We start from the raw sequence: 25,260 nt of genomic DNA on the forward strand, positions 1-25,260 counted from the left end.
ATCCCTGGTCTTGCTAGCAGTCATGAGCTTATCTTATAACACCACACCAGGACTCCTGACAATTTCTTGTTTTTAAGTGCTGTTGAGTTGGTTTCATAGAGACCCTATGTACAAGAGAACTGTTCAGTTCAACATCATCCTCACAATAGTTTTTATGTTTGAGCCCATTGTTGCTTCCACGGTGTCAATAATCCGGTTGGGTGTGTTCCTCTTTTTCAATGACCCTCCACTTTTTCAATCAATATGTTCTTCTCCAGGGACTAGTTCCCTTCGGAAAATATGTTCAAAGTACAACCAAGTCTGGCCATCCTTGCTTCTAAGGAGCATTCTGGCTGCACTTCTTCCAAGACAGATTTGTTTGTTCTTCTGGCAGTCTAGGTTACTTTTAATATCCTTCTCCAACACCATAACTCAAATGCATCAATTATTCTACAATCTTCCTTATTCATGTCCAACTGCCATATGCATATAAGGCTATTAAAAATGCCATAGCTTGGGTGAGTTATACCTTAGCCCTCAAACTGACCTCTTTACTCCTGAACACTTACTTTAAAGTGGTCTTGTGCAGCAGATTTGCTTAATGCAATATATTGTTAGACTTCTTGACTGCTGCTTCCAGGAGTGTTGATAGTGTATCCAAGTAAAATGAAGTTTTGACAATTCCAATCTTTTCTCCATTTATCATGATGCAGTGTTTCATTCTGCTGTGCATAGAGTTGCTATGAGTCAGTACTGACTAGATGGCACCTAACAACAACAATTTATTGATTCAGTGGTGAGGATTTTTGCTTTTTTTTACATTGAGGTGCAACCCATAGTGAAGGCTGTGGTCTTTGATCTTCATCAGTAAGTATTTAAAGTCCTCTTCACTTCCAGTAAGCAAAGTTATGTCATCTGCATATCGCAGGTCGTTCATGAGTCTTCCTCCAATCCTGATGCCACATTATTCTTCAAATAATTCAACTTCTAGGAGTATTTGCTGACACAATAGGTAATCAATAAATTATTCATTAAAGAAAAGGAGGTAAGAGAGGAAAAGGAGAAAGAAAGAAGAAAACGAAGCCTGTAAGTAAACAATTCAGAAATTATTTGTTTGCCAACCTGCTACAAAGCATCAACTATGGGCAAGTGCCTGTGATGGGCAGAAGGAACTACAATAATTAGCATTCCTGCGTACTCAGAACTTTCACTTACTAGCGTCAACAATTGCTAGACCACAGTTGTGTTTCCCCATTGCCTCTTTTCTCTCACCCCTGCTCCTTTTCTTCGGAGCTCCGGCTCCACCTCTTCCTTTCCTTCGCCACCCTCTCCGAACAGACGGCCGTCCGGGCTTTCCCGCGCTCCGGCCGCTGGGAAAAGAGTAGTGTGTGGGAGCGATGCAGCAGCGGCAGACATGCGCAAATTTAGGACGGCCTACTGCGCATGCGGGAACATGGCGGCCCTGACGTTTTGAACAGTATTGGGTCACCTTTTTCTCCTACAGTCTATGCTAGCAACTCTTAGGTTCGTGGAGGTAGTGACGCTTTTGTTTGCAGGGTAACCCAGACGGGCGGCGCCTCCGAGTAGTCCCGGGATCTGTTTCGTGCGTAGTCCCCAGAAACTCGCGTGTTGGAGGCGGTGCTTGACTCGAGCGGGAGAAGGCGGGAGAGTGCGCGGGGTGCGAGGGGCGAATGGCTGCTTGGTTCGGCAGCATGAGTCAGCAGCGGCCAGCGAGGAAATTGCCCAGCCTCCTCGTGGACCCGGCGGAGGAGACCATTCGCCGCCGGTGTCGAGACCCCATCAACGTGGAGGGCCTGCTGGTAAGACACGATGGCCTGCCCTGAGCCACACGGGGTCGTGGGATAGAGGGTCTAGGCACTGAGAGCTCTTTGAAAGGGAGGCCAGACTGATTGTTGTCTATACTGTGAGCTTCCCCAGGGCTGGGACCGCTTCGCCTCCTGTGTCTCTGCAGCTTTTCCACTGCTTACTGGTGTGGCAGCGGAGGATAAATCACTGGAATGCAAGGTCTGTTTGAAACGCAAGGTTGGTGGTTCAAACTCACCAGCTGCACCTGGGAAACCCAATACAGGGGTAGTTTTGAATCAAAACTGATTCGATGGCACTTAACAATTACTATGGGGAGCGCGGTGGCCCCGTAGGGTAAAAATCTGACTGTGAACCACTAGGCCAGCGGTTCGAGCCCACCAGACACTTGGCGGGAAAAAGATGGGCCTTTCTGCTCTCTCAATGATTTGCAGCCTCAGAAGCCCTATGCAGGGCCTCTGAGTCGAAACTGACTCGAGGCACTTAATAACAGCAACACCTATTATGAATCAAACTAATCTCACAGCTCATAAATGTGTTCTTGGCTAGCTTGGCTCTTACCTGGGACACCAGAGCACTTCTGGAGAAAATTGCTTAACATCACATTATAAATGCATTTATTTTTGTCTTCTTCAACTGGGCCCTCAGTACAACTGTGCATCCTCTCATTTCGTTTTTCTTCTCAGCCTCCTCTCCCACCCTCTTGCTTAAATACAGCCTTTAAACGCTTTTTCCACACTTCACGGATCCCACCCCACAGCTCTTCGTCCAGTAAATTCTCTTCTGTCCTGGTTCACAGAGAAAATGGAAGGAGGGCTGGCTCCCTCCCTGCAGTAGGCTTATTTTCTCTATTGTTCTAGACTAGAAGTTTTATTCTCTGTGGTTCCCAAGACCCATGATGGTCCCATCATTTGCTCTTCCAACTTCTCTGCTTGCTTATTTCTATAATTTGTTAATAGCTAAACACTTACTGGAACAGTCATTGCCTAATTCTGCCAAATTCATTTAATTCCTCACAGCAATCCTAAAACTAAAAGATAAGCACTGACTGTCGTTTTGTGTTTGCTGCTACTGGTGTGTGCTGTGCAGTCAGTTCAGACTTGCATTGACTATAGAGCAAAATAGAACTGTGCCCCGTTAGGTCTCCCAACTGTAATCTCCTCTCCCCTCTCAAGAAATTCATTCTGTAATTTTAACATGTGTTAGAGTTAAATTTGCTCAGATGCTTAGGTCTTTTCTCCCACAGAGCCAATGGGTAGGTTTGAACCACCAACCTTTAAGCAATTGAGAACTTAAAACATTGCGCCACCAGGGTTCCTGATTCTTGCTTTACAGTTGCCAAAACAGATTAGGAAATACTTAGTGACTTGCCCAGGATTAAATAAAAATGTTGTTAAATGCTGTCGAGTTGGTTCTAACTCATAGTGACCCTGTATAGGGTTTCTGAGGAACAGCTGGTGGTTTGCAGTCAAAGTGCTTATCCTACAGTGTCACACCAGGAGTCCATCCAAACAGCTAATAAGCCGTAGTGTAACTTCAAAATGTCTGACTCCAGATGATGAAGTCTTAACAATATAGCTGATTTTTTTTCTCTTTTTTTAACTTTTTATTTTGAATTTAGTGAAGGTTTACAGAGCAGATTGTCAGTTCTACATTCAACAAACCAAACACTTTGTTTATCTCTGTGATTGCAATCCCCTCCATGCAGCAACAGTTGTCCTGCTTCCTCCCTGTGGTTATTACCGTTCCACCCTCCTCCCAGCTCTTCCCACCTTGTCCTTAGGTGAATGTTGCTCTTTTGATGTTGAATAATTGACCATTCCATGGCTTAGTGGTTACGAATCGGGCTGCGAACCTTAAGGTCAGCGGTTTGAAACTACCAGCCGCTCCACGGGAGAAAGATGAGGCTTTCTACTCCTGTAAAGATTTACACCCTCGGAAACCCTGTACAGGGTCGCTATGGGTCGGACCCGACTCGATGGCACTTAACAACAACAACAACATGGTGAGCATACCTTAAGTAGTGTCAGGCCATGACAGTGAGTTCCATTGACATTCTGCCCAGGTCCTTCTCATGTGATCCCTTTCAGAGCGGTACTTAACTGATCTTTGTCTTAAAATAGCTCTCCCTCAATTTTATATCTCCTTCCATCTACTTTGTCTCTTCCCCTTGAAGCCAAACTTAAAAATAGTTCACTTTGTCCACTTTTTCACCTCTCATTAACACTTCAGTCCTCCTACTAAGGAACTTTTGCCCTAACCACCTCTGAAACTGAGCACACATCAGTCTATCTTATTAATTCTAGTAGCTATTTTGCACCTGTAATTTTAACATAGCCCTTATTAGAAACTCTCTAGTTCACTTCTGTGACATGCATGACATGTTCTTGGTGCTCCTGCTTATCTGGCCTCTGTTTGTGCTCCTTTGCAAACACCCCTTTCTCTTCTTTAAATGTTGGTGTAACTCAGGGCTTTCTTATACCTTCTCTCTTAATAATTGGTACCACAGCCACCATACACGGATTTCCCTAACCAATGTCCTATGCATCATCCTTCCCTTTTCCCTTCTCCAAACTGGCCTCTTTCATCCTTTTAAAATTAACCACCATTACTTGCCACTTCTAAACATTATCTGTCTTTATAGATTGTTGCAAGGTTTTCCTACCCACTTTTTCTGCTTTCAGTCTTTGTGAAAGTGCCTTCTCACTTTCCCATGTGTTCTCCAATAATAACCATAATGATCTTTTTAAAGGATATTTCTCAGCATGTCATTCAACCCAAAGAATCTGTCATGGTTTTGGAACTGACTCAGTGGCACTTAACAACAACAATATCCTGGTTCCCCAGTGCTCTCAGGATAGAATAGAATCTTAACATAATCCAGCCCTGAACTCAGCCATCCCAAAGGGCTTATTGTTTCTAACATTTTCCATATTCTTTCTGTACCCATAGGTCATCACATTTGCTCTTTTCTTTGTGTGAGGAAAACCCCCTACATACGCTGTCTTTCCCTCAAAGTATGTATTTTTAACACACGTAGTTTTCTTTGTCTTCTCCTGGGGTCCTTCAGGTCTAGATTTATAGGTCACTTGTCTGAAAAGAAGGAACCCTGGTGACTCAGTGATTAAGTGCTTGTCTGCCAACCAGAAGGTCAGAGTTCAAACTTAACAGCTTCTTCTCAGGAGAGAGATATGATAATCTGCTTCTTTGAAGATTACAACCTGAGGAATCCTATGGGACAATTCTACTCTGTATTGTAGTGTCACTGTGACTTGAAGTCAATTAACTGGCATTGGGGAGTCCTGGTGTGGCACTGTATAAGCGCTGGACTGCAAGGTTGATTTGAACCGCAAGGTTAGTGGTTCAAACTCACCAGCCACTCCTGGAAAACCCTATACAGAGTCACTATGAGTCGAGAAGACTTGATGGCACTTAACAGCAACAACAACTTGCATTGAGTTTGGTTTGGGTTGTGTGAAGAACCCTTCCTCACTTTTCAGGATGGGATTAAGCATTCTCCCTTTGTGCTCCTAAAGCATTCTGTGCTTACTTACTCTTCTCTTTGCAATGTATGTCCCTTCAAATCTTTAGTACAGGGACTTTGTCCATTTCGTGTTACATTCCCTAGCAGACTTCAGCAAATAGTTTTGAATGAATAAAGTAGGCCCTCTGTAAGTGTTTGAATGTATGATTGTGTGTTTTTCTGCCTTCAAAGTAGGAATTCTAGCACCTATATCAATGTTTTGTTTTTAAATTGGCTAACAATTGGAAATATTTAATAAACTGTATTGCTATGCAAAGATTAGTTGTGTACCTTGCTGAGTGTTTGGTGTTGCCTAAATAAGAGAGGAGAATGCAGTCACCTTGCATAAAGGTCTATTTCCAAAGAGCTCTTGAAGGAATGTTACTATCTAGAACAAAGAATTCCAGTATGTGTAGGCAAAAGTAGGAGGAACAGGATACTTGCATAGCTCCCCACAGATGCATCTTTGAAGAGAAATTTGTAGCCATCTTGAAATCATTGCTTAGAATTTTTGTCCCTGAGACTCATCTTTTATTCTTCTAGTGTGGAAAAAGCTTCTAAAGTCACTTAGGCGTCAGCCAGAAATAATAGGGTCAAGGGATTGGGCACTGTCCTCTGAGATCTCACATGAACCTATAGGCCTTTACCTGTGTTATTTGGAGCTGTAATGAAATCTTACGTTGTGGGTTAAAACACTGAACTGCAAGGTTGGTTTGAACAGCCAAGGTCAGCGGTTCAAACTCACCAGCCGCTCGTTGGAAATCCTTCAAAGGGTCACTGTGAAACGGAACCTACTTGACAGCACTTAACAACAACAGTGAAATCTTAACTTGGAACTTGAGAAAATCCTACAACTTGCCCATCTGGAGCTGCTGGTTCCTGGAGAATCATTTATTCAACAAAGGCATTGACATCATACTCGGAGTTACTCGGTTTAGAAACACATATCTTCTCTATTCATTCTCCAGCTAATATACAAACAGGCTAGATAGTAAACCTGAGCAAATGAGAAAGAAAGTTATATCACTATGTTGTGATATAGGTAAAGATCAGGGTCTTCCTGCAACTAAGGTCGTATAATTGGTAGTCCTGAACCCAGTCCTAAGCCAAGAATTATCTTAATATAAAAGAATATGGATGCTATGGGAACTTTGGAAGACTCCTGAATTGTGGATCTAAAGGATTTATATATATTGGGATGCCTGGCCCTGAGGGGTGATGATGATACTGTTGTGATTCCTCCAAAGAAAAAAAGAGTAAATGAATGATCTTGGAGTCTGGTTTACCCACATGTATGCATATGTTGTTGTTAAGTGCCATCCAGTTTGTTCCTACTCATAGTGACCCTGTATAGGGTTTCCCAGGAGCAGCTGGTGATATAACCAATATGTAATTGAGATATTAGCCCTGTGCCAACCTGTAAATGGCACCAGTCCAGATGAAGAGATAAAAGTCAGGGGCCAATGTGTACAGCAGAAAAGGTGCCCTTCTAGAATATTTGGATAGCTGGGAATGTGGTGGTGGATTTGGGAACCTTTAAGTGTTGTGTGGAACCCTGGTAGCATAGTCGATTACCAGATGGGCTGCTAATCTCAAGTTCAGTAGTTCGAATGTTCTAGTCACTCAGCTGGAGAAACATGAGGCTTTCTGCTCCTGTAAAGATTTATAGCTTCGGAAACGATACAAACGATTGCTGATGAGTTGGAACCACTTGATAGCACTTAACAACAACAAAGTATCTAATGGAGTCCCTGAGTGATAAAAATGGTTCACCTGCTCAGCTGCTGGCTGAAAGGTTGGAAATTTGAGTCCATCAAGGCACCTCAGAAGAAGGTGTTTTAAACATCAGCCACTGAAAACTCCTATGTAGCACAGTTTTACTCTCACAAACATGGGTTCTCCATGAGTGGGAATTGACTCAATGGTAACTGGTTCGTTGGTTGTATTGTGTAGATTTCTCTGCAGCAAGACACCTGTGAACATTGCTGTGTTAACCTCTTCTGTCTGCAATTTCAAGTGTACACTAACAACCATAATGAAATGTGTCCTAACACTATTAATTCAGCAGTATGCTGCATATATGAGGGCATGTCAAAAAATTCACGAGAAAATAGAATTGAAAGATACTGAAATTGTTCCATGAATTTTTGAAGCACCTTCATGCATGCAGAACAGATCAGTGGACTGAATGGAAAACTTATAAACAGACCTTAATAATTTACTTAGCAACTTAGGATATAGCAAGAGTTGTTTCAGATGTTATGAGGATAGAATTTTTTTTTTTTTCATTTAAGAATCTTGCTACAATAGGTTTGTTATGTGATAAATTTTTAGCCTCCCACAGAAGAGTTAAATACAAAAATAGCATTGATAGCAGTCCTCCTTTATGTTTTGATAGCAATGTTTCAAGTGTTTTGCTGTTGAATATCATGTTGCAAGTCACTGTTGTAAGCACAGTTTAAACGAGTTAGTTAGACACAGTCTCTGGCAAGCCAAGACAGCCATTCCCAACTCTAGTTTTTCATACCGTAGCAGGTCAGCATATAAGTTCTTAAACTAAGTTTTACAGCAGGATCCTATTTCTGTGAAATTATTTCAAATCAAATTACCTTGTTAATGTTGTTGTTATGTGCCATGGAGTCGGTTCCGACTCATAGCGACCCTGTACGGGGTTTCCAAGGCTGTAAATCTTCACGGGAGCAGAAAGCCTCATCTTTCTCCTGCGGAACAGCTGGTAGTTTCAAACTGCTGACCTTGCGGTTCACAGCCCAATTCGTAACTACTACACTACCAGAGCTCCTTACCTTGTTAATCTTGTCAGTAATGATTAGAAGCAAATTACCTAGTGTGGCTAGTTCAGAAATACCACACGTGGATGCTTTTAACCAACAAATTTATTCTCTCTCAGTTTAGGCGACTAGAAGGTCAAATTCAGAATGGTGGCTCTAGGCGAAGGCTTTTTCTCTTTGCCAGCTCTGAGGAAAGGTCCTTGTCTGCTCTGTCTCTGTAGGCCCACCTTTCCATGGAGATCCATGCATCTTGGTATGAATCCTCTCTGGGTACACCTCAAGTACTCTTATTGATTTCTCCCAGCTTTTTTTTTTTTTTTTTTTTTTTTAACGGACTGAAAGTTTTCTCTTAGCAGGAGTTGAGCCTGGTCATACATAGCCTGGCTGGAGGCAGGCTATTCCTAAACGTGCTCATTCTAAGCATGACAGTATTAACATTGCTTTAAGGTTTCATGTTATTTGTTACTATGTGAAAAATGGCTTCTAAGTATATTACAAATGTCAATCTCCAGCTTGTGTAAACTTTCTTGACCTCTGAATAAATAGCTGGGGTAATGGTGAGCCTTAGTAATGGGGCTACTACAGATGGCCTCGTTTTAAGAATTTAGAAAACTTTCTTAGTAGTCTAATACCAAAGTTTCTAGTTATGTACAGCTTGTATTAATTTCCATTATTAGAAATATTGTGTTTTATATGAATTATGATTGGAATAAATGTATGGTTATAAAAAAAATTAGGATAAAAAAAATTTGGAGCCATATATACTGAAATAGCAAGAAATGAGCATTTGTTATTTTAGACATTATCTTTCCCCTCTGTAGAACTGTCCAGGGGCTGTGTCTGAATCATCTTTGTGTTCCTTTTTATCCTCACTGCAGATGCAGTTGATAAACAAATAACGATTTAGTACCAAATGATCATTTCTCCTTCATTCTTTCTGTCTTTACTACTACCATACCTATGGGAGCCCATGCGTTATTATGGACATGTTTTGGTTCTTTCTTCTTTTCCAGTTTTATAAATTCAAATCTATGAACATTGTCAGATATGATTAGATATAGAGTAGATATAGTTTGAAAGAGAGATTACTTCTCTTAAATTAACACCTCAGTTTGGGGAAATGGCAAAAATAAATAAATCAAAACCCGACATTTATCCTATCCAGTAGAATAATATTAATTTTCATTGTTTTGTAAAATTGGTAAATTAAATTTTTTATGTCTTTTTTTCAGCCGTCAAAAATAAGGATTAATTTAGAAGACAACGTACAATATGTGTCTATGAGAAGTAAGTTTACTTCACAATAGATTTCAAGTTTTGTAGTTTGAACTTCATACAATTTAAATGATTTATTTTAAATGTACGTGAGTTGGTGAGAAATTTACATGTATAGTTTCTGCAAAAACTCGCAAGATTATGGGCTGCGTAACGTATACCAATGCTAGTTTACTCCCCACTGCTTTGGAAACATGTAATTTTAAAATAGAGCAGTCTATGGTTTAGAGTATTTTCCCAAAATATTTGTGAGAGAAATTATGTGCTATCAGCAGAAATGAAATTAGTTTGGCAAGAACTTGTGAATAATCATTTACTCTCCTAGTTTCTATAAACTCCCTTTACAATTTCCTTCTTGGCCCCTGGCATGGTTGAATGTTTAGGGTGTATGTTAAAGAAGCTAGGACGTCAGTTGGTTTGGTTTCCTATCTGGGAATCTTTACATTAAATTACCCCACACCTAGTATCCTCCGAGGTGACCCTAATCTCAGTGGGTAACCAGTTTCATCTGTGCAGGTGCCCAGTCTAAATTTTAATGTTAACTTCAGTTCCTTCACGTCTCACTCACATTTGCTCACCAGGCTTGGTTATGATGAAGTGATTCCTTCAACTCTCTTATTTCACTTACTTAAAATAATATCTAACTTTATTGCACTGCTGTAATGCCTCGCCCTGTATATGCACTTTGCATGGGCTATCACAACACCCTTTAAAATATTGGTATGGATTAGTGTTTATATTTTATAAGGAGATTTGGTAATCGGTAGTTAATAAGGTGGTGGTTCAAACCCACCCGCTTTTCCGTAGAAGGAAGACCTGGTGTCTTAAGAGATTATAGCCTAGAAAACCCTATGGGACAATTCTAATCTGTCACATGAGGTTGCTATGAGTCAAAAATGGACTTACTGCACCACCACCACCAACAGTCTTAATATTTTATAGATGAGTAAACCAAGGGCAAGGACTCCTGGTGTGGCGCTTTAGGATCAGCACTGGATTGCGAACCATAGGGTTGACGGTTCATACCCACCAGTTGCTCCTTGGAAGCCCTATATAGGAACGTTGTGAGTCGGAACCACTCAGCAGCACTTATTCAACAACAACAGACTGAGGGCAGAGAGGTTACTCAAGAGTTAGGATTCAACCCTCACCTTTCAGACTTGAACTCATTATCTCTTAACACACTGTGTTAGACTGCTTTTTCAAAAAAAAAAAAAAGATTCAGGTTCCCACTCTCTCACACTGAAACAGTGGAGTAGCTTCCTAAGTAGGTGAGCAGTTCAGGGTCTTCCCATCCCTCTTACATTTCTGTTGCCAATGCAGTTTTTCTAATACAGAAGTGGGATTATGGTATTATTTAGCCTAAATTCTAAAGTGATGCCCTGTCACATGTAGAGAAAACCATGACTCATCATATGTCTGGTTTTACTTACAAGGGGGCTTCAAAAATTCATGGAAAGATGGAATTTAAAGATAATGGAATTTTTCCATGTACTTTTTGAGGCCCCATCATATTTGTATAAAGCTTACAAGCTACGTCATTGCAAAAGAAAGGCAGTAGAGAATGGATAAATAGGACAGGGCCCTTCCAGGTTGTTTCTTGCTAACCTTTTCAATCCCATATTCCAGCAGTTCTCTCTCCTTATTCATTGCTAAAACTCAGCTATGTGTGTATTCCTACATACACCAGCCTCTCAAATGCTGCTTTACCATTTGACGGGTTGTTTCTTCTGTCTCACTTTGGCCCTTGCCCTCCCTCTGAATGAGAGAAAGAACACCTTCCTCTTTTGTCTTTCTATACTTTGTTCCCAGTACGGTCCCATTAGGAGGCTCTCCTGGTTTCTCATCCTAGTTAAGGTTTTATCTCATGTTTTAAAGTCACTTTGATTACTTCTCTTAGTCCTTTATCCGATTTCCTTATTAGACTGTTGTTGTTGTTAAGTGCTGTCATGTCAAATTGGTTCCAACCCATAGTGACCCTGTATCGGGTTTCCTAGGAGCAGCTGGTGAGGTTAACCATCAACCTTGGTGTGGAGCAAACTAACCTTGTAATCTAGCGTTTTAACCCTCAGCACCACACCAGGACTCCTATTAGACTGTTGGAACTTCTTTAATTTGAAGACCTTTTTAATAGTTTTTATATCCCCTCAGCAGTTGGTATCTTCCAGGTGTTCAATTAGTAATTTGTTTTTTATAAAAATTGACATGATAGGAATGTACTTATTTTAAGCTTAAAAGAATTTGTAAGGCATTAAGTATGATTTAACATAGACTTTTTTAAGTTACAGTTTCTCATTTTGTAGACTTTCAAACTTTGTTGTAGAATTGTGACTTTTTTTCTACTTCTAGTTAAAACATTAAAAAAAAAGTCCTTATATACTCTTGTTTAATCATAAATATGGGACTGGTGGCCACAGAGAAGGTGTTTGTGTTATAAAAACTATGCTTTTGTTCTTGGAGTAATTGCCAGTGATATTTAAATATCACATTGCAGAGGTTCTGGATAAGGGTAGTTCTGATGGAAGATGGTAAGAACTTTTCTTTGGAAGCACATTGGCTGGTATGCTATGTAGTCGAAAGAATGAAAAAGCATGACCCACATCAGAGTTGACAACTAAGTTATTATTAAAAGTATGAGAGTAAGTCAAAGAGCATTGCTACTTTTGGATAGATACCTTTCAACAAAACTATCAAAATGTGAAGTTATTATTTCTCACATATTCTCCATCTAGGTCTATATACTTCTGAAGGCAGTATTTGTCTAACCCTCCCTTGAAGAATTCTGCACACTTCAATATACACCACATCAAAATGGAAGATTTTGCATCCTTGAATGGCTTAAATCATGTTCCTTTTCAATGTTCTCTTGAGTTTGGGGAATCAAAAGAAATCTGAAGGAGCAAGATTAGTTCTGTTTAGTGTATGGGATAAGGTTTTCTAATGTAATTCTTCTAGGACAGCCCTTGTTACCCTCGAAGAATGAGCAGGTGCCTTGTTATGATGGAAAAAAATTTCTCAACACAAGTCCCTGTGGTCATCCTGTACCATTCAAGAAAATCTGTCAAAATGACCTCTTTGAAATCTCAAAAGCCAGTTGCCATAACCTTCTGAGCTGACCTTTCTGCCTTGAATGTAACTGGCCCCAGCAGATCTCTTGGGAAGCCACTGTATTGACTAGAACTTAATTTTTTATGGGGCGCCCTACCAAGGTTAAGACTGAGTTTCAAATGTTTGTGGGGAAATGACATTTTTTTTATTTCCTAAGTTTTTATTGTGAATTATGTGATAGTTTACTTGGGAAAACATTAACTTTACATTCATCCCATCGTATTTTGTTTCATTGCAATGATTACCATCCCCTCCATACATCATCAAGCAACCAAAGGGTGCACCCCAAAAGCCTACCCCCTGGCTACCAGCACACAGCCCCTCTCCCTCTCTTGAGTCCAGAGCCCCCAGCCACTCCATCTGTCCACATTATCATCTCTGCCTCCATCTCTGGCATCAGTGCTTCCCTGGGTAGGGTCCTGCACTCCGCTCTTCTCCCTTGATGGTTCTAGGGACCTCCACTCCTGGACTGCAAAATCAACCACTTCCCTTCTTTTGTTACAAAACATCTACCTTTACATTTCTAACCCTCACAGTCAGTCATGATAGCAATTATTCACTGCTGTACCACAAGGGTCTTATCCCCGTCTCCTTTCATCAGCCCCGTCCAGTCAGACTGGAAACCACTCAGTGGAGATTCTACCTTCCCCCACACCCCCTGGAACTAGGCTCCTTGAAAGCTTGTAGGCAAGTTACTTCTTGCCTTTGTAGCCTCCCCCCTTTTGGGTAGCCAGTGTCTTAAGTTGCCCATCTCTGTAAACCCTGTGTACCAAGGGGGTGGGTATGATTCTCACTGTAAAGATTTGTTCCCTCTTTTGAGCTACTGCATTCATAAGTGTAGGTCAAGTTCATCAAATTGTAGCAGATTACTCTTTTTTTCCTCTTTGTTCTTCTAGTCAAGTTCTGATCATCCAGCCATTGAAGCCAAATCAAGTGGGTACTATCTGCAAGTATGGGTGTTCTTGTGCATCTTCCCTCACTTCATATCAGGTAGACGCTTCACTCTCCGCTCGAGTCCTCTGTGGCTATGTCACTGTCTCTGAGCCCAGGAGTCCCCAGGTCTTTCCATACTGCTGGCCAACCAGGTCTCAACCCAGGTTCACAGGAGTCTATTGAACATGGTCGGACTTAGCTCACAACTTCATTGCTGTAAAATTCCATTATTTTTTAATTACATTTTTTCACAAACTTTTTGAAGCCCCCACATATTAACTGAGCAAACGTGGCTACAGTCATCCACTGATTGCAGAGACATATTTAAACATGTTTTGCTTGGAATAAAAGCATTTATGAGCTAGAACCCTAGTAGCAGTACTTTTTGACCCTCTTATTTCCTTTGCAGACCAAACCATTAAGAACTCTCTAGTAGTATAGGATACAATTAGAAGTTTGTTTTTTTAATTACAATGTTCACTTTTGGCAAGGAAATGAAGAGACCGAGACCCTCATATACTGCAGAATTGATAGACACCACACGGAGAGTGGTTTGGTTAAAGTCCCTTTAAGATACCCTCAATTCAGCAACACCATCTTCAGCATCTTGGAGATTATCTAAAGGGAAGAATTAAGAATGTACAGAAAACAAAACAAAAAGGAGTCCTGGTATGGCACTCAACCATAAGGTCAGTTTGAACCACAAGGTCAGCGGTTCAAACTCACCAGCTGCTCCTAGGAAACCCTAGACAAGGGTTCCTTTGAGTCGGAACCGACTTGACGACACTTAACAACAACACAAAAATTTAGCTGCATGGAAGTTCGTTACAGTATTGTGTTGAAGACAGTCTAAATTTCAAACACTGGGATTCATTTAACAAGTATTCCATTCAGTTGAATATTCTACAATCATTAAAATAGAATTTATGTGGTAGATTCAAAAAATTTGTGGGAAAGTTGAATTAAAAGATAATGGGAGTCTTCTACAAACTGTAAAGTCCCTTCATAAAGAAAAACAAAAGCTACATAGTAGATGGGTTCAGGCATTAACCTGATTTCCCCCCTTCTTTTTATTTAATTAATATAGGGTAATGGGTGTTTTAAAAAGACAGATACACCATTTTTTGTCAAGGTTTGTATCATAATTGTGTTTATAGAAGATTAGTTAGGAAATTTTCAGAAACTTAATCAGAGTTATACTATGATATGTATGGAAACAGTCTTTTTTGAAGACCAAGTGAGAAATTAAACTTAATGAGAAATAAAAACTGGTTGCATATTTCAAATACTTCAAAGGATGTAAATCAACAGCCTTTGTTGCAGTCTGGCATAGGTTCATAAACTTTTTTATCCATTTTGAGAAGTTTGTTTTATAAGAGATCTTAGCCATCATTTGATCAGTGCATAGGAATTTCTTTGTGTCTATTTTTACTGATCAAGAGCAAATAAATGATTTGAAAAAAATAAGTTTAAAAAGAAATGTTACTTAAATTTTTACAAATGTGTTTATTTTGTTTCCCAGAAGCTTTAAAAGTGAAGAGACCTCGTTTTGATGTATCACTGGTTTATTTAACTCGAAAATTTATGGATCTTGTTAGATCTGCTCCTGGGGGTATTCTTGACTTAAACAAGGTTGCAACAAAACTGGGAGTACGAAAACGGAGAGTCTATGACATCACCAATGTCTTAGATGGAATCGACTTAGTTGAAAAAAAATCTAAGAACCATATACGGTGGATGTGAGTTGATTTGGCTTTTCATTGACTTTTTCTTGTTTTCTTTTCATTAAAACAAGCTAGATAATGGCAATGTTTTAATAGTATTAAGCATTGACATACGATTTCTTGTTAGAAAAGGACGTTAAAATTTTTTTGCAGAAAATCACAAGAAGGGGACATCTGGTTATATAGGAGATTTTAAACAATTATTTCCTCCCTTGCAGTTGATTATTGGTAGTAGGAGGAAATTGGTTAAGTTTCTAAAATAATGGTTCTTTACGTGTTAGTGTACAATAAGTATCAGGAGACCTCATGAGTGCTAATTTAGTAGTTCTGGTAGACTAGCAGGAATCTGTATTCTTAACATAAACACCAGATGTCTATGATGCAGGCGGGCTACCGTTGACACTTTGAAACGCTTTGTCCAGAAGATAAAGCATACATTAAAGAAGAGGGGCCATTTTATGATTTGGAGAGCAGAAAAATCAGTAAACTTAAATTAACGTTTAAAGACAATTGCTAAAGGCTTAAAACATGATTAGGAAGGAGCCCATAGAAAAAAGGACTCTATGAGATGTAAATATATATATATACACACATACATCTGTAGATGCATTCATACACCATATGTGTAACAAGAAAGCTTGTTATGCTTACAATAGTCAAATAGAGACCTTTTAGGCAAATGGAAAATCAACAAAGATCATTAAAGAATTCTAAATAATTAACATAGTTGCAAGAAGGCTTCCTAAAGATTTACAGCCCAAGAAACTAGATGGGGCAGTTCTGCTCTGTCCTATGTGGTTGCTGTTAGAATCAACTTGATAACTTACAACAACTAAATAGCATTAAAAATACTCTGGATTGTATTTTGAATCTCCTGTTGGAATCAGACTTGAAAGCTAGCAAGCAAAAGATAAAGTGATAACTTTAGACCTTTCCTCTCCATTTTTCATAAATATGGATAAAATCAATTATCAGTTGTTATGCAGATCATCTTACATTGGAGTAGAAAGAAAGAAATGAAGTGAATATATCTTTCTTGTTTTTCTTTTGTAGAAACTAAGATACTAAAAGGTACTTTATCAGAAGCCATGCTTCTGATACATACATAGTAGAGCGGGGGCTTGCACTGGCTATCACTGACACTTTAACTCAATGCTCTTTCTACCAAACTAAGCTTTCTGTACTGTTATTAACTTCAGTAGGGTTATAATATATTTCTGAAAGTACAGAAATCTCTGCATAAGATTAGGAGCTATGCATGGGAGCAAAAGTCAGTTTACGTACAGGAAGAATACTGGCTGCTAGACTAAAGAGAGCAGGAGTTAAGTGGAAGTACCTGGTGTCTACTATAATAGAAAACACTTAATATAAACATTTGAAGAAGTTCCAGTAACCTTACCTTGCATTTAGCTTTTTGCAATGTCTTAGATACTACTTTTGGTGATTTTTAAAAAATATATTTTTCTTTTAAAGAGGATCTGACCTTAGTGATTTTGGAGCAATACCCCAGCAAAAGAAACTACAGGAGGAACTTTCTGACTTATCAGCAATGGAAGATGCTTTGGATGAATTAATTAAAGATTGTGCTCAACAGTTGTTTGAATTAACAGATGACAAAGAAAATGAAAGATATCCTTTAACTCTATATATCTATTTTATTTCTACTTCCCAAACCATTTACTTTAGATAGTACTGTCAGCTTGGGGGTTTGTTTTATATATTTAAGATACATATAAAAATGAACTAGATCTTTTAAAGTTAAGTACAGCCTCAAGCGTACCCACATACTGCCTTTGGCTTCTTTGTGTGAGTTTCTGTGGATTAGCTTCTGCATTGCTGACCTGAGCTGGCCAGTGTACAGCAGACTTCACATTTCCATCTAAAAAAAATCAGAGTGGTGGAGCTTGCTCTTTTGGTCTTTATAATCTGAGAGTATAAGGACAGTAAAATGTTTGCTGGCTTTTCTGTAGCTCGGGTTTTCCTCAATTTGTGAACTAAAGTTGATTTTTGAAACAGAATGAATTGCCATTAGAATGCTACTTAAACTGCCTTTCTAGTCCACAGGAACCTAATATAGCTGAGTTCAAATACTGCTCTTAAAATTAGTGTCTCTGGTACATCACAGGGAAGACTTATCTTTGGTATTTGACCTTCTTCTAGGTATGCTACTCTGCTCTTCTCTGAGAGGGTATCATTAATTCTGAGCCGTTCGGTCCCTCAAGTTTACTTACTTTCTCTACCTCAGTCGAAAAAACTACCCATGAGAAGAGGAAGTAGAAGGAAAATCAAAGCTAACATTGTAGTTAAAAAAAAAAAATAGTAGAGAAATCTAGTAAATCACTTCATTGGTAACATTTTAAACAAAATGCATGTAGGCAGCAAGAGGGAAAATAATTTTAGATGAAAAACCCCATGAATGCAGGCTAAACTTGAAAACTTACTGTGTAAAATGTTTCTGCTTTTTATGGATTTTCATTTTAGTGGATGAATTTTTTTTTTCTTTTCCCAAATTGTACTCACAGCAAGATCTAGCAATGAGTAGGAAATAGGTAGGGTGAGAATTTGAATACCTTCATGAGTTATATCTATGTGAGGATTTAGAGTCTATAAATATGTTACTTCAGAAATTGTCATCATATCAAAATAACACAGTTTAAAAAAATGCTCAGAGTTATATTTATTGTAAAACAGTTGGTAAAATTGTTATAAATTGTAAGAATTGTTTATGAAATAATAAGTATGCGTAAAATCATTTTTATATTGACTGCATTCTTTCCCTTAATTGTGAGGGTTTTACCTTTAAAAAAGATGGATATTCCAACATTATACTTGTATTCATGTATTATAAGAGAGCAATTATCTCACCAATGAGTAGTCCTCTGCTTAGAGATCTTTAACTTATTTTTATTACACTAGCATATGTTACCTATCAAGATATTCATAGCCTTCAAGCCTTCCATGAGCAGATCGTTATTGCAGTTAAAGCTCCAGCAGAAACCAGATTGGATGTTCCAGCTCCCAGAGAAGTAGGTAGCAAAGCATTTTAAAGAATACTTAAAGAAGTGGGCCAACTTAATTAGGCCATATTTTAATTAAGCAGTCATAGTAATTTAAATATTTTAGTGATATACCTGGTTCTGTTCAAGGCACTTTACGTATTTTAAATTATTTTTTACTTAATACAATAAGTGACATAGCTTAGTTATTCTCTTAATGATGAAACTGAGGCTCAGAAAGAGATTCAGTAACTTTGCCAAGGTCATACAGTAAGTGGCAGAGCTAGGACTCAGACATAAATGGTTTATAGCTTTATAGTTATGTTCTTAACCGTTGTGCTGAAATGTCTCTGAGAAGAATCACCAAGAATTGACCTTAGACTTGAAGTTCCAAAAGTAAGATCTGGTATCAGCCAAGGCTCTAAATAATTAACCTACTCACCAAATGCTTAGAAGAATAATGAATAAACTAGGATGCTAAGTTATAGATTTTAAGTGAAAAATAAAGTTGCTGTAAATAAAAATATTCTAATCAGCTGCCAGCTGCTTAGCACATTCTTTCCCTTGCAGGAAAGTTTCTTTTGAAAGATAATTGTCATCAGAAGGTTGCTTGGTAAGGTTGGAATCAGAACAAAGGGATGTGGCCATTCTTGGGACAAGTCATCAACTTTGGCAGCCTGATAAAACCATCGGAGCTTGTAGTGATACACCCTTCATTGCTATAGGGAAACATACCTGCCTCATATTGAAGAATATTCTGTGTCCATCTTTCCTTTTATTCCAAGCAGACCATTGTCCAATTGAAACCTCCTAGTGTTACTTGACAGCTTGTTATAAATTCATGAGATACTAGCTTTCTTTCTCTCAATCACATCTTACTTGTGATTTCTTGGTGATGTTTCCTGTTTTCTGTTTTTATTTGGATTTATATATATTCCAAGTCTTCTAAGTAGTAGTATATTTAATATGAGTGGGTTTGCAAATGTTTAAACTCAATTTTTAAGATAAGTAACCACTAGTCTTTCAACCTATTTTAATTTGTGGGCATGATAGTTCATTTTATAGTGACTAATGAACTTTTATTTTTTTCCCCCTTATGCTGTGAGCTTCCTCAGACTCTGTCAAATCTTGCTGAGCCTATGATTAGGTCCAAAGCTTGTCTAAGAGTCCCATTTAAAATCTATGTACTTGGGTCCTTTTGGCCAGCCATTCTCAGTAATCGGAGAAGTAATGAAAGCAGTGAAAGAGAGCACACTGTTCAGTAGGGTCTGACCACAAAAGACCTAGGGAGAGAGCCAACTGGGGAGCTATCTGTAGATCCTAGTGTAGGGATTGGCAAACTAGGGTTAAATCTGGCCTCCTTGTTTTTGTAGACAAAATGTTATTGGAACAGAACCACATGCCCATTTCTTGAGATACGTTTGTGGCTGCTTTCGTGCTACAGTGCAAAGTTGGACAGTTGTGACAGAGATGGTATGGCCCAAAAGCTAAAGATATTTACTATCTTACTCTCTATACAAATTTGTCAGCCCCTAATTTCATGGAATGTGAAGTCCTCAGCTGCATGCCAATTCTGAGCAACATACCAGTTTCTTTTATTTTGTTAAATAATTGTAAAAGATATACCTTTCAAGCCAAACCTGGACAGGCAAGCTAGAAGCTGAGCACATGTGTTCTCTAGTCTGCTTGTCTGGTACCAGGAAGCTATAGAAATAGAAAGGCTGACAGAGGAGACGCTGAGACCCTCAAGAAGGCTGCATCTCTGACCTCACTCTTACAATCACAATGAGGTGAGGAGCAGGAAGTGTCCACAATATCCAATCCAGGCCTAACAACATGATAAGAATAGGTTTTATGCTACAGTTGAACCAATTCACATTTAAAAAAAATTAAAAAAAGTATCATTTTGTAGGGACTATTCCTTCAGAATTTAGCATATTTCTCAGAGTAGAAGCAACTGATTTCCTGATGGTATCTCATGGGACAAGTATTTTAACTGAAGGTCCACTGATCCACTGCCATCAAATCAGTTCCAACTTGAAGTGATCTTGTATAGCATTTCCATGGCTGTACAGCTTTACCCAGAGAGCCTCTTTTCTCCTGCTGGAGTGGCTGGTTAATATGAACCACCGACCTGTGGTTAGCAGTCTGGTGCTTATTCTACTGTGCCACCAGGGATCCCTGAAGGCAAAGGATGTGAATAATCACTCCTGGTGTGGCACTGTAGAATAAGCACCGGACTGCCAACCATAAGGTTGGTGGTTCAAATCTACCAGCCACTTATCAGAAACCTGTATGAGTCAGAACTGACTCGAGGGCACTTAACAACAGTTAATAATAGTCCTTTATATGGCTATCTTAATACTTCTCACAGTTTGAAATGGCACGAGGTGTATTTTTATTTGATTGCTTCCTCTGAAAATTCTTTAAAATGGATTTTAAAAAATGGTCCTTTCATTTAACTCAGTACCTCTTCTGTGGTCTGAAGATCTAAACATACCCGTTTAAGAGTGTAGGGTGTTCTAGTGTTCTTTACACAGACTTTTGACTACCGAGTATGGATTCCTTGAAGGAGTCCTTGCCTTGAGGAAGGAAATGCTCTTTAGTGTTGAAGACTTCACATCATGACTTTGAAAATGTCCTGTTGATTGTCTGTTTTAACTATATGAATTTGACTAATGGATTAATGTAACTATAGTCAGATAAATAGGGAGCTTGGTAGCATAGTGGTTACGAATCGGGCTGCAAACCTCAAGGTCAGCAGTTGGAAAATACCAGCTGTTCCATGGAAGAAAGATGAGGCTTTCTGCTCCCGTAAAGATTTACAGCCTCAGAAACCCTGTACTGGGTCGCTATGAGTCGGAACCGACTCCGCGGCACATCATCACCACCACCACCACCAGTCAGATAAATGATTTACTTTTCTAAGAACTCTAGTAAGTGAAAAAATGTGATTAGTGAAAATTCTCTTATTCATCTTCGTGATTTATATCTCTTTTACTAGGACTCCATCACAGTACATATCAGGAGCACCAAAGGGCCTATTGATGTTTATTTATGTGAAGTAGAACAGGAGAATATGAGTAACAAAGTAACTGAAGATGTAGGCACCTCTTCATCTGAAAGCAAGCCTGTAGAACACCCTAAGGAAGGTAAATACCAGTTTTGTTACTAGAAAAAATGTAAGATCCTAATGATTATATATAGTTGGCCTTATGAATATTCTTACTCATCATATGTATAAAAACATTTAAAGAGTATTTTAAATGTTCCAAGGAGTCCTGGTGTAACGCTGTAGGATAAGCACTGGACTACTAACCGTAAGGTTGGTGATTCAAACCCACCATCCGCTCCTTGAAAACTCTATACAGGATCACTATAAATTGGAAACTAACTCAATGGCACTTAACTACAACAACATATATAACAAAGTAATTCTTCCTGTAGTTTTAAATATTTCAAAAAATTTAATTGCATAGTTAAGTTTTATTAAGCTTTCACATCAGTTAAAATTTAGTATTATGGTGGTGTCAATTGATGGTGTTCTCTTTATAGCAAAAGACTATTTAGTCTCTGACAGATGCTCTTGAATATATACTTCAGTTTATTTATTCTTTTGACTTTTAAAAAATTAGCCATGAGACTATGGTAGATTTTCTTTGTTTTTGGAAATTGAATCATATGTTCTGTTGCTCATCTGTCTTTTAAACTTTGCTTAGAGTTTCTCTCATGTGTGTTCTTTTGTAGAAAAAAATCCTCCTCAGCAAAGTGAAGAATTGCTTGAAGTGAGCAACTAACTACCTACCTATAGCATTTGAGAATTCATGTATTAAGTTCTTTTGGAACATCCTGCATGGATGAATTATGTTATCAACTTGATTCTCAGAGCAATAAATCATCCATGAAGTTCTCTTGTGTCTAGTTAGCAGCAGATTTAGGGCCAGTACTATCTACAAGCAGTGCACTGCTTAAATTTCTGGATAATTACAGCTGCAGCATTCGAAAATAAGTCTTTATATAATTATGTACTGTTTTTGTCAGTTAAACAGACATCTTGTCTACTGTTGAAACTTCACAAAGAGTATCACTAAAATGGATGATCAGAACGGAAATGGATGCTCTTCCTAGGTACTTCCCTTTTCCTCAAAGATTATGTGTCATAAATCACAAACGAATTGCCTTACACTGGTTTTTGTTTGCTTTGAAATGTTATAAATTGGATGTGTTTACACAAATGGATCTGAATGTGATGTCTGTATATATTTGTATAATGTTTTAATTACTTATGGGAAATGTCTAAGTGAAACTTTTCACTGTTGTACAGCCAAAACAATGTATATATAGAAAGTAACTGACAAATTCTCTAATATCTGTGGTGTTTATAACTTATTAGAATCCTCTTAATGAGGGTGAGAAGAGAGTTGTTTTTTCATACTTCTACATGTAGAAGTATCAAAAATGTGCTATACGTTTAAAATTCATGGATTTAATTAAAGTATTTTAATATAGTTTCCAACTCTAAAATTGGGTTCGGATAACGTGATGTCAAGCTACTTATACACTATTAGATGATGGCTTAATTCATTGTGAGACATAAATTCAATGATGGTGGAAATTGGAAACTATTGTAAAGCTCTTTGTGAGCAAACTTTATAATGTTTCTGTAAGCCTGCAGCCTTGTTCTTCAATCAAAGTGGTTTTACTGATAATGAGTTGTACCCTGCCCTGTGTCCAGCTCTAGTCCCATATTTCCAAGTAACTAGCCATTTCTACCTCATTGGGTAAGTCATTTACCACTCTGTGCCTCAGTTAACTCAATAGTTTGCCATTAGACTGTGAGCTCCTTGAGGGACTTTATCTTATTCTTTGTTATATTCCAGCACCTTGCACCATGCCTGGCACTTAAAAGGTGCCAAATAAAGGTTTGAACAATGTTGCAAAAGTGAGTGAGTGAGTTATAAAATTAGTGTAATAATACTTGACTTCTCTCATACAGGATTCTTGTGAGCATCAATCAAATTAATATTTTAAACCTCTCGATTTCTAAGAGCGATTTGATGCAACTTTAAATCAAGACTGTATCATAAGATTTACAATAGGAGTCAAAAATTAAAATGTTTAAGAATAATGCTGCCAATTAAACCTGTTTTTTATGGGATTGGATTGGGTTGGAATTTCCTTAAGCTTGCATTTTCTGTGCTGTAATGTGATTAAGTTATTTTAAAATGCCTATGTCCTCAGGATTTAGGATTTACTTACCTCTGAGATCCAGTGGCTTTTGCCAGTCTTATCCCACAGCTAAAGACCCTCCTCTCTCCTAGTAGACTCTTCTAGTTTATTGGTATATACCTGGAATTGTTCACTTTTCTCCTTCTGAATGAGTGCCCTCAAAGACCTTTACTCTTTGTTTTATACAAGCAAAAAAATTACTTGAACTGAGCCAAAGAAAAGCTACCAAGGACCACTATTTGATCACCACTGGACTAGAGGGTGGTACAGTTTAACAGAATAGGAAGTACCGGCATAACAGCAAGGTTAGGGTAAAAATTAAGTTTGGGACTTGTTTGATGAATGTGAGAGTTTAGGCAGGTAGTTGTGAGGCAAGTGTTCAATGCAAAGATTGGAGCTCGGTTTACAAGTGATGGTTAAAACTATGAGAGTGGATGAGGTCATCTAATGAGAGGGTGGAGCAGGAAAAAGGAGGGAACATCTATATATTTAAGATGGAATACAGAGGGCAAAAAGAAACCTTTCCTGAGAAGGAGTAATAAGAAAAGGAAAAAACATAAAGGTAATGTCCCAAAAACTGACAAGAGGAAAGCATTTCCAAAGATGGCAGTACTGTTTCTGAGCTGTAGTTCTATATTTGTGAGACGTGACAGATGTTCTTCACAAATTGTATCATGTAAGTGAAAGTCCTTTATAACCTGTAGACTATTTTTCCCACCTTGTCACTCCATGTTCAGGTGTTTGGTTTCAGAAGAATTGCTAAAATAAGCACCCCTCGAACTAGCTTCCAAGCGCTCCCTCCCCACTCTTTCCTACTCCATCATTGCCACTTTCTTCCATGTCAGTCCATCCTGTTTAGAAGACTTGTTTCCATATTTCCTTTAGGCTGAAGTCCAGACTGTCACGTGAGACCTCCAGGCAAGCCCTAATCCAACTTTCCAAACTTGTCTTTCTACTTGCTTAGTAAGTCCTCAACCCAAACCAGATTCATCTCTGCCTGAAACACACATTGCACTTTATTATCTCTGTGCCTTTGCTTGTATAAGCCTTCCTGAAATTACCCTCTTCTTGACTTTTAAAGTACATCCCTATCCTGGGCCTGCTGTAATCATGGCTAACCTACATCCCTCCCTTCACTTTACTCCCATTATGCATACAATCTAGGGAATTTCATGCTCTTCTTTCTCTTTATTTTGTTGTAAGTTTTCCCAACTGGCATGACATGCTCTCAAAAAATAGAGACCATATCTCATGTATGGGTCACGTATCCTACATTTAGGCAGTATTCAGTAAGTTTTTATGTTTTGTTTTTGTTTTTCAATAAGTTTTTGCTGGTTGATCTGACTACATTCATTACTACCAAAAATTAAAAAGAAAACAGACTTCAAAAACACAAACCAACAAATTCAATTTTCACTGGAAGAAAAAAAATAATACTTTATACTACTTTTAAGGAGCTCTGGTAGCTTAATGGTTACGAATCGGGCTGCCAACCTCAGGGTCAGCAGTTCGAAACTACCAGCTGTTCCGCGGAAGAAAGATGAGGCTTTCTGCTCCCGTAAAGATTTACAGCCTCAGAAACCCTGTACAGGGTCGTTATGAGTTGGAACCGACTCCACAGCACATAACCAACCAACCAAAGTCATGAAAAGCAATTCATTCTACAGGGTTTCTGAGTTGGGTCTTTAATTCTCTTAATATTGCCTTTCCTATTCTCACAGTAGACAGGCTCAGCCATGCCAGGTGTTTTGCTGAGCGTTAAGGCAGTGCCTTCTGGCTTATTTCTCACTTTTGCAGCTTTTCTGACCGCTAAAGACAGACCTGGCAGCCTGAATGGCATTGGATCCCATTCTCACTAGTCAGGTGCAGGGTGAGGGGAT

At 38.7% G+C, this 25,260-nt stretch overlaps 1 protein-coding gene across 3 annotated transcripts; it reads left to right on the top strand.

Moving 5' to 3' along the window:
• The first annotated feature begins 1,691 nt into the window (after window positions 1-1,691).
• On the top strand, window positions 1,692-22,016 carry E2F6 (E2F transcription factor 6). Of its 3 annotated transcripts, none has more exons than XM_006869451.1 (7): window positions 1,692-1,799; window positions 9,348-9,402; window positions 14,954-15,170; window positions 16,629-16,784; window positions 18,067-18,181; window positions 21,156-21,303; window positions 21,899-22,016. In XM_006869451.1, the coding sequence occupies exons 1-7, from the start codon at window positions 1,692-1,694 to the stop codon at window positions 21,946-21,948; spliced, it is 849 nt and encodes a 282-aa protein (XP_006869513.1). In that variant the 3' UTR covers window positions 21,949-22,016. The 3 variants fall into 3 exon arrangements, with proteins under 3 accessions (XP_006869513.1, XP_006869515.1, XP_006869514.1); XM_006869453.1 differs by having other exon boundaries at window positions 15,030-15,170; window positions 21,899-21,948; XM_006869452.1 differs by lacking the exon at window positions 9,348-9,402 and having other exon boundaries at window positions 1,698-1,799; window positions 21,899-21,948.
• The last annotated feature ends 3,244 nt before the right edge of the window (window positions 22,017-25,260 follow it).

This window comes from Chrysochloris asiatica, unplaced genomic scaffold, assembly GCF_000296735.1.
Source record: "Chrysochloris asiatica unplaced genomic scaffold, ChrAsi1.0 scaffold00131, whole genome shotgun sequence".
Classification (NCBI taxonomy): Eukaryota; Metazoa; Chordata; class Mammalia; order Afrosoricida; family Chrysochloridae; genus Chrysochloris; species Chrysochloris asiatica.

Coding starts and splice junctions, on each gene's coding strand:
- E2F6 (XM_006869451.1), top strand. CDS start 1,692: ATGAGTCAGCAGCGGCCAGCGAGGAAATTGCCCAGCCTCCTCGTGGAC. Junction 1,800..9,347: donor TCAACGTGGAGGGCCTGCTG/GTAAGACACGAT, acceptor TCTTTTTTTCAG/CCGTCAAAAATAAGGATTAA. Junction 18,182..21,155: donor ATGTTCCAGCTCCCAGAGAA/GTAGGTAGCAAA, acceptor CTCTTTTACTAG/GACTCCATCACAGTACATAT.